Here is a 9,403-nt window from a genome sequence, read left to right as displayed (position 1 = left end):
TTGACATGAGTAGGCGCAGGGTTGCAGTTAAGCATCCCGGCACACTCGAGAAGCTCGTGGGCATATTTCCGCTGATGAAGGAAGAACCCGTCCGCACGCCGGAGAACCTCGATGCCGAGGAAGTAGTGGAGCGGGCCAAGATCCTTCAATGCGAACTCAGCGCGAAGACTGTCGGTGAGCTGTCGAAGAAGACCGGCGGTGAAGGCCGTCAGGATGATGTCGTCGACGTACAGCAGCAGGTAGGCCATGTCGTTGCCGGTCCGGTAGACGAACAACGACGCATCGGAACGCGTGGAGCGGAAGCCAAGCTGATGCAGGAAGCCGACAATACGCTGGTACCAGGCGCGGGGCGCCTGCTTCAGTCCATACAGGGACCGAGAGAGCAAGCACACGTCACCGGGGCGCTCCGTGTCGACGAAGCCGATGGGCTGCTGGCAGTACACCTGCTCCTGCAAATGGCCGTGAAGGAAGACGTTGGAGCCGTCCATCTGATGCACCGGTCACGCACGAGAGGCGGCAAGGTGCAACACCGTGCGGATCGTGCCCGGTTTGACGACCGGGGCAAACGTATCCGTGAAGTCGACGCCAGCGCGTTGCCGAAAGCCGCGCACGACCCAACACGCCTTGTAGCGCTCGAGAGTACCGTCGGAGCCGAGCTTGTGCTTGAAGACCCATTTGCCGGTGATGACGTTGGCGCGAGGGGGCCGGGGAACCAGCTCCCAGGTTCGGTTGCGCTGCAGTGCATCGTACTCCTCCTGCATGGCAGCGACCCATGTTTGAGCCCCAATGGTCCGTAGGTGTTGTGCCCTACAGTATCTTCTTAATACTTAAGATGTGTATTTGTGTATCGGAGAATAGTTTGTTTTTTTTTTTTTTTTTGAGAGAAGAGAATAGTTTGTTGTGCCTTAGATAGTAATGGTGTGATGGTGGTTAGGAGCGATCCATTGACAATGGGTCATGCAAACCCTTTATTCATCAACAGCCCATGCGCCATTGTTCATATACGCATACAACTCACAAGAATTGCTTTCATGGCCTTCACTTGAGGAGTACTTTTATATAGTACTCGGTAATAGTAGTAAGTAATTACTAGATCGACACCTTCAGTGCTTTAGCAGTTGAGGATCCATCAGCTAGTAGCACCAAGCGCGCCCCGATATGGTGCGCAGGTTGCACTCCGCCGGCGTGACGAGCGTGGCGGCGAAGCCCCTCTGCACCTCTGTCGGGCAGCCGCGCAGGCCACCGAGTTGACCCTCCACCACGCGTCCCCCCTCCGCGCGCACCCCGTCCATGAAGACGCGCAGTGCCTCGCACCGGCACCGCCCCGAGACTACCGCCAGCTCCCGGCAGCACCGCTCCTTCACCAGCATGGGGAGGCCGAGCCCACGGCCGCAGGCCCGGTTCAGCACATAGGGGCGGCATGTAGCGAGCGGGTTGTGCGGGAAGGCCACCCCCGGCCGGCACTTGTAGTCCACGGCAGCGGAGACGGCGAGGACGGAGAGCAGAATGGAGCCAGAGAGGAGGAAGAGGAAGTGATCATTGGATGCCATTGGTTCAACTTCTTGGCCTAATGGACGAGAACAATATCTATGAGTCACAGCCAAGCGCAGATGTATATGGATCAACGATGCAAGAGATAAGAGCACAAAACGCGCAAGCAATATTCATTTCTTTCCCGTCGCCTCTAATTTGGACCTTCTTGCAACTGATTTTGGAAAGATCGGGCAAGCTCTGCTTTTGCTTGGACACATCGTATGGAGTTTAATTTCCTTTGTCTCGTTCTGTAACGTCTTTTCCTGACCAACAAGGGTGTTGTTTGTTATGTTGGGATTCACCCACGGATCGATCATATTAAATTAGAGAAACATACGTGAACACAAAGTTTGTCGCCAAGAGCGTATGTTACACTGTTATTTTTTGTATTTTCTATTTCTCAATCTCAGGACGTTAATTACAAATGGTAGCCTCACGCGTATGTATATACGTACACGACAGACTCCAAAATAGATTAGTCCTAACAAGACACGAACTTGTTGGATGTAGACGGGCTACAGCCCAGTAAGACAGCCAATGTTTTTTTTGAATTAAAGGGTTTCCCCGATTTCCATTAAGAGAAACCACAAATGTCTGCTATAAATCTCAGTAACGCCACCAACCAGCCATGGAATGGAAAGTTTGCTTGAAAGAAAGAAGAACTAACAGTCGGAGCTAGATGGAGAAAATACAAAAGAGAAATAGGTGCATAAGTCACAGGCAACACATCCTGGAGCTACAGGCCCTCATGCTTGAAGCATTCTCTCCCTTCGACGATGTTAGTTCTTTGTCTTTCAGTTTTGTCAAAAGGTCTTGTTTGTCTACTTTTTTCAACATTGCTAGTCTTGGGGTCCATGACACCCAGCTCCTCCCAGCGCTGAGCACCTCAGTCGATCCCTTGCGCTGTCCTTCACCTGCAAAGAACTCCAGAAATTAATCCAATAGCAGATTTTGTATACGACTGCAATCGGTTCACCTGGCCACTTCCTTTGGAAACATGCTAGGTTTCTTGTTTTCCAAATCCCCCAGAAAACTGCCGCTATCACCACCGCAGCAAGTTTTCGGTTCAGACCCCGCAACCCTCTAAGCCAGATGTTCACACAACCCGCAGCGAGCCATCGTAAGGCAGCCCATGTAGTCTACAATTTCTAAAATCTCAATATTGATCACGTTAGCAGCTTGGGGATAGCCTTGTGGGACAAAGTTTAGTTCCACATTGCCAGTTGGGATGTAGTTGGAGTGGTATATAAGGCTGCTCTTCTAGCCCTTCCAAGTGAGTGAGAAGAGAAGGAGTCTTCGCGCACTCCTCTTCCGCCGCCGCCCGCCTCGCCTCGTCACGCACGCGCGTCGCGTTTCGTGACTCGAGTTCGAGACAACTTCGATGAAGCCTAAAATTTGCTTGGTGCACCAACTGAGTTGGGTACGTGTCGACCATGCATGTGCATGCTCGCTGCGTGGCCCTGGCTTCCTACGCATGGCAACGTGGTCGGATCGGCTCTCCTCCCAGGCTATACCAGGAGACATAACAGCTGGACTCTCTATCTCAGAAGTCTCTAGTCCGTCTCTCTCTCACGAAAAAGTTTATTTTGTTGTGCTACTCTCTAGTCTTCCCCATCCCGGCGACTGTGTGCACAGCCATTCGGTAGAGCAGGCCTCCGAAACCCCGTCCATCGAGATCCTGCATCGGGAGGCGGGCGATAAGGTTTTTGGAGAGCGTCTCGGTGCGACTGCTCGCTGCTGTTCATGTCCTTCTTCACTGGTTTGACTACTTCCTCGATAAATCTGACTACACCATGAGCGACATCAACTTCGGCATGGTGGTGGTGGTGCTGCTGGTGCGACCTTCCCGGTCGCGATGTACATGTTTTTCCTCTCCTATCTTGCACTGTTACTTGTTCTATGTTCAGACTGATGCATGTGCTTAGTCTGATGTGTGTGATTAAATATTTTAGTGCATCTGTAATATTGTTTTCGATAATTGAATTCACTCAAAAATTACCTAATATTCTAATAGAACCGACTCTTAACTCACCACGTTACATGACGAACACTAAGTACTAGCTAATCAATTAGGACACTCAACCTGGCCTAAACTAACCAGACTCTAACACGGAGAACTAATACGAGATGGACTCCCTCTATGACTCCAAGACATAGGCACGCTAGCCCCTTACCACTAGGAAACTCTTGAAAGTTTCTAGAACGATCCGATTAACATGATCAAGGAAAGATTATTGCTAACAATTTTTTCCCAATCTTAACTTGTTGTTTCCTCGTATTTCTTTCGGTCTTGACTCCATGCAGATCTTCAAATCTTGTTCATGTCTCGCTCCACAACAAGTCTAATTGCTAGGTTAGATTTCTTCTCACATTCTCTCCCTAATTTCGACTTGCCGACTTACAAACTCAACTCAACATATGATCGAGACTACCAGTCACGCTGCCAGGTGACACCATCGGTCACCCTTAACGCATACATGCCAACGGACCACACCACCTCATGTAGAGTCGGGTCCTCATAAAAGAAATTCCTCTTCATTGATCCTTGTCCCACTATACGCTTGAGCATCTGCACTAAGACACACTTCTTCGTACACGTACTAGCCCTCAATGACACGCCCCGAACAAAACTTCAACATGACACGCTTCAATTGCAACAGATCCTCACAAAAACGAGTACATGGACACAACGACTTACAGACTCGATAGCGACCGCACGTGTAGACGTGCACACGCTTGCCTCTAGACTCATCGGACTCCTCCAAAGACGATCTTGATGAGACTTCTGGTACCGAACTCGCGGATGATGATCTTGACGAGACTTCTGGTACCGCACCTCGGCACCACCTCTCCAATCAACGATCATTAACGCCACCACCTCGCCACCGACAACACCCTATCGTCCCTTCCATGTCACTGCGCCGAGCGACGATCGCCCGCCCCGAGGCGCTAGTACGGCTCTCCTCCCCGGGGCAAGCGTGGCTTTAAATCTCGAACCTTGCTCTGATACTAATTGTTAGGATTCGTCCACAGATCGATCACATCAAATTAGACAAACACACGCAAACACAAAGTTTTTATTTTTGAACTCCACGCGACCACAAAGTTTATCACCAAGGGTGTATGTCACAGCCGTTATTTTTGTACTTTCTATCTCTCAATTTAGAAGCAACGAAACTAGAAGCAATGAAAATAAATGCTGCAGCAACGAAACTAGAAGCATTTATTTCAAATTTTAGTCGATGAATTTTGTACCTACTACAGCTTTGGTTACACTTTTGTTGGTGTTTTTTTGCACCACACGAGTTGCATGAGTAAGACGACATATTATTATCAGATCGTGGTTCGCACTTGGGAATATATATGTTAAAACCATTGTATTTGAATCCATTCCTTTCAATCTATTCTCTCAATGGGCGGGCGTGCCTACACATCAATAGTGTGTATAGTCGGTGCACTGTAGAAGCACGACGTGGGTGTAGTGCTGTCGGACAACAGAACATGTAAATTAGCAGGTTCGAGAGTGTAGCAACACAGCTCTGAATATTCAGAAGAAAAGGAAGGCTCCCAAAGCCAAATGTTATCTGTTTAGCTGTCTGTGTACTCGCCGACAGTCCATGTCCATCGGAAAGAGTGAGATGAGAGCAAAGAAAAATAGAATCTGAAAGATTCAGGAATTATTTTCTCATTGTACCTTCTGGGGTGTGGGGAGAGGGTATAGTTTGGGGGCTAACAGCGTTAAAACAATGAACCAAGTCAATAGCTTATGAAGCAAAGATGATAGTTGTAGCAAGATGAACACAACAACTAAGCAAAGCAAAGCAGTTATGGCAACAGTCATGGTCATTAAGAGAATAACAATTGGTTAAAGCAAAAGCAAAATGGTGATTGCTGACATAAGACAAACCCACCTTTCCCCTGAAGATAACAAACATCAGCAAAGCAACTATTGAAAAGCAGGAAGCTATATATGGCTGAGTTGGACAACATCACGATATCGAGCATAATTAATTCACCGCTCAAGAAAATATGCGGAAATGCAATTTGCTCACAAGAGCATATGCTCTTGCATGCGGAAAAATAATATTATGTCTGCCAAAAAATGATAAAAAGTAGATATGTATATGATGTCAGTTAATATTTTGCAAACTTCGATGGAGAAAACACAAATATTGCGACCTGTGCTAAAAAGACATGCTGACTGTCAATTTTTTTACTTATGTAGAACACCGAAGTTGGAATTTTATCTTTGGGGCAACGTAGATGGTTATTTTAGCATAAAAATTGCACAAAGACGGGTCATAGTAAAAAAAACAAGTACAGTTTTTTTGAATTTTGTTTCTTTTTTATTTTATTCAACCGGCAGTATGTCCTCCTAGGAGCCAAAACTACATAAAAAATATAATTCTATTTTTTTCAAAGACAAATGTTCATACAGATGCATCATACACACTGTGTAATTGTTCACAACTTGAAACCTTAACTTGTATCCTAAATTTGTACTGCCGAAATGTGCATCATATCGGCTCTGCATCATCCATCATGCCTTCAGAATTGAGTGGATGAGGTTCGTCGCAACAGGCTCTTGGTAGGCAGGACTAGAGCGGCCACTTCCTGCTTCAACTGTCAATCCATGCATTAAGATGAGTCAGGAGTGATCAGATATGAAAAAGAAGATAAATTTGGTGAAGCGGAGAGGGTCATTGGCAAGTGATTAAATTATAAAGCCATGGGAGTACCTGTTTGCATTGCTTCTTTAGCTTGAGGTTGTCGTCCACAAGACGACGAACCTCCTTCTCGAGTTCTTCGACGTATGCCTGTAAATAGAAGTTTCTTACTAATATGTAGTGATTGGGCTTCTAATAACTTGCACTTCTCAGAATACTGTTTTCTATAAAAATAAAATATCGCAGGATACTAGGGCAACAAATGTGGTTTATTTTCAGGCGTAGTCTGGTCTGTACTAGCACTTCAGATAAGAACATGTTTTAAATCCATAGCGTTTTAAATCTATAGCTAGATCGGTATTATTACATTGGAAGTATTTATCTTCTGCAAAGTTCTATCAATACATCATCACCATATGAAGACAAAGTTTATTTGAAGCAGTTAGTTTTGATGTAAGCTGACTTGAGGTATGGTGACGTGCTGAATTATGCAGCGGAATCAAGTTGTTACATAATTCTGATAACTTTACTAAAGATGTGTGTTGTTACATCTTAATCAAATATGCTTTCAACTAACAATTATATTTAAAAGAAACAAATAAGTAGGTTTGCCATTAGAATGGCTAACGAAGCCGATATGTTCAGTTGATCAAAGACTCCAAATAATTAGCATTACTTAAAAATTTAGTTGCCTTTGTCTTGTAACAACTTGGATATTTATGCATTGATGTCTATATTCAGCTGGTCACAAACCCCAAATAACTAGCATTACTTTAAAATTTAGTTTCTTATATCTTTCAACAAACTTTTGCAGGGAATATCATATAACAACTTGGGTATATTTATGTGTTGGCTCTATGTCCAGATGACCACAAACTTCCGAGATGTCGTTCATGAAGACGCACTTTGTTCCTTCTGCTGCCCTTTTGCTTGTCCTAGAGGGTTGGATAAGGTTGATCGATGAGCTCACTCTTAATTTTATAGCACTATTTTCTAGTTCCTAGGGGGGGTTGTATTGACAATTTGAAATCAACTGTGTATTAGGTGAAGCGGAGAGCACTAATCATAGAAAAGAATGAGATATAGATGTTTAGCCAAAGTTGAGAAAAATTATTGGGGTGTGTACTCATACATAATGTAAAACAGAAAGAGATACCAGTTCCACATTATTCCGTTTGTCTTTTCGGATGCCTTCTATAACACATTGACCAAACGCAGTCACTAGTTGAGACTCCCTTGCGATACTTCTCTTTCACCATGAATATTTTCTGAACACTTATTTTCTCAAGATAATAGTCTTTTAACTTTCACTACGGATTCAACTTTTTGACCCGGAATATGAACTTTCAACTAATTAAAGAATCCAGCTGTAGTTAGTGTGCATTCCTAACTAGTCAGTCTTCTAGTCAATATAGTTTCAATAGGCGTTTGAAAATATTAATATGAAGATCCAAAATTTTGTATGTCAATTTGAATTTAAAACTTCGAAATGCAAAAGAGAAATGACTATTAGCCTTGTTTACTTAGAAATGATCATTTCTCGATTACAAAACCTGAAAACTTTCACGGGTAGAAATTCTACGATGCAGCCAATGGTAAACAAGGGTATATAAGTAGACGTACATAACGTTCGCCGTATATACGATTAATTATGTACTACGCAATCAGCTAAGGGCCTTATAGTATACGGATATGCATACATACCCTCTTCCTGGCCCTGGAGCGCAGCGCAGACTCCCTATTGCGCATCATCCGGACAGTCCTCCGGTCATCGCCGCCGCTGCCACCGCCCTGCTGCAGCTCCATGTCCACCTCGTCGCCGCCGGCGAACCCCGCAAGCGACACCGGCGTCGCTGGCAGTGACCGTGCCCCGGCTAGGAGCTCGTCGTCGTCCCGCAGGGCGGAGATGGAGAAGAGGGAGCTGCACCCGCTCATCAGGCTCAGCTGCGGGCTCTCCGGCTCCCTCCACATCGCCGCCGCCGCCATCCCGTACCGCCCACCGCCGTGGTAGTTAGCCATGGCTGATCGGTCGATGGAACTAATTTCCAGCCAAGTGGTGTTCCTTTAGTTAGGCCCTGCGGGGTTAAGCTAAACTAATTCAGGGCTGTTGTGAGCAGATCGAGCAGCTATCTACAAATCTATGTTAGCTTTTGGTACGGCATATTTATAGCTAGCTTGCCTTCCAGGGACCAATACTCCACTAGCTAAACCTCTTAGTTTTTATTTTTTTGAGCATAAGCTATGTATCTTAGATAGTTGGATGTGAGACTGCTTGATGGGTACTACAAGTGTATTATCTTGGGATTGTATATGTGTAGCTGATGCAGCTTGCTAGTTGAGCTGTCGAGTGCCTGCATGGTAAGCTAGGTCTCTCCAAGTAAATAAATGACTTTTTACAGTTTATCTTACATGGAAAAACCTGCGTGAAAGAGATGTGTGGTTAATTATTGGTCTATGTGGCTACAGTTGACAAAACCACCTCAATCAAGTTATCAAGGATTCAAGGGTCATTAAGTGTCCTAATTTGATAAAGACAGGAGAGGTCCCGTAACCCAACCCCCTCCCGAACCCAACCCCCTCCCGAAACCCTAACTCCTCCCGCCGCCGCCGCCGGGAAAAGGCTGCGGGGCGTGGCGGTGGCGGTGGGCTTCCCTCGTGCGCGGATGGGACGGCGGCTGGGTGCCCACCTCGAGGGCGGCGGCGGTAGACCTTCTGCCTCCCGTGTGATGGCGGGGCGGCGGCGGTCGGAGGAGGTTGGGCGGCGGCGTGCTGCAGCCTCCCTTGCCTCACGTCGGTGGCACACCGGTGGTGGCTGGGTGGGACGGTTTGCGCCATCTCCTCCGCTTCTCGCCGGTGCGGGGCGGTGACCTTGGGTTTCTCCCGCGGTTCGAGGACGCCTGAGGCAGCTGCCTCGGGTTCGACGGTGGAGGCGGCTTTCTTCTTCGTCGGAGGTGGTCGGCCAGGCTGGTAGTCCTGTGTGGGGGATCATGGGATCTCACACAGGTTTCCGGCGATGGTGATCTAGTCCGGGGTGTCATGGCGGCCGGTGAAAACTAAGCCTCGACCTCGGTCTTGGTGGATGATGGCGGCGTCAGTCGACGTCGTTACCTTGTCGAAGGCGTCATTTTTGTCCGTCTTGGCACTACACTCGGCGAGTTGGGGAAGCGCGGCTGCCGGTGAAAACCGTGTTCCGACCTCGGTTG

The 9,403-nt window shown here is 46.9% G+C and overlaps 1 protein-coding gene and 1 pseudogene across 1 annotated transcript; both read right to left on the bottom strand.

Annotated features, from left to right (window-relative positions):
- Positions 1-1,089: 1,089 nt before the first annotated feature.
- On the bottom strand, positions 1,090-1,550 carry LOC124665188 (annotated as a pseudogene).
- Positions 1,551-5,914: 4,364 nt separating this feature from the next.
- LOC124684616 (protein FD-like) lies at positions 5,915-8,219 on the bottom strand. Its single transcript, XM_047218892.1, has 3 exons — positions 7,905-8,219; positions 6,273-6,350; positions 5,915-6,156 (listed from the first exon to the last, which is right to left on the bottom strand). Exons 1-3 carry the CDS (start codon positions 8,217-8,219, stop codon positions 6,082-6,084), a joined length of 468 nt encoding a protein of 155 aa, XP_047074848.1. The 3' UTR covers positions 5,915-6,081.
- Between the last annotated feature and the right edge of the window lie 1,184 nt (positions 8,220-9,403).

Source organism: Lolium rigidum, chromosome 1 (assembly GCF_022539505.1).
Source record: "Lolium rigidum isolate FL_2022 chromosome 1, APGP_CSIRO_Lrig_0.1, whole genome shotgun sequence".
Lineage (NCBI taxonomy): Eukaryota > Viridiplantae > Streptophyta > Magnoliopsida > Poales > Poaceae > Lolium > Lolium rigidum.
This window is presented reverse-complemented; position numbering and strand designations above follow the sequence as displayed.

What these genes read in the sequence shown, in the direction of transcription:
- LOC124684616 (XM_047218892.1), bottom strand. Translation starts at nt 8,219, where the DNA reads ATGGCTAACTACCACGGCGGTGGGCGGTACGGGATGGCGGCGGCGGCG. An exon ending in GCTCCAGGGCCAGGAAGAGG is followed by an intron (nt 6,351 to 7,904) that starts GTATGTATGCAT and finishes TTCTATTTACAG; the next exon opens with GCATACGTCGAAGAACTCGA. An exon ending in TAAAGAAGCAATGCAAACAG is followed by an intron (nt 6,157 to 6,272) that starts GTACTCCCATGG and finishes ATGGATTGACAG; the next exon opens with TTGAAGCAGGAAGTGGCCGC.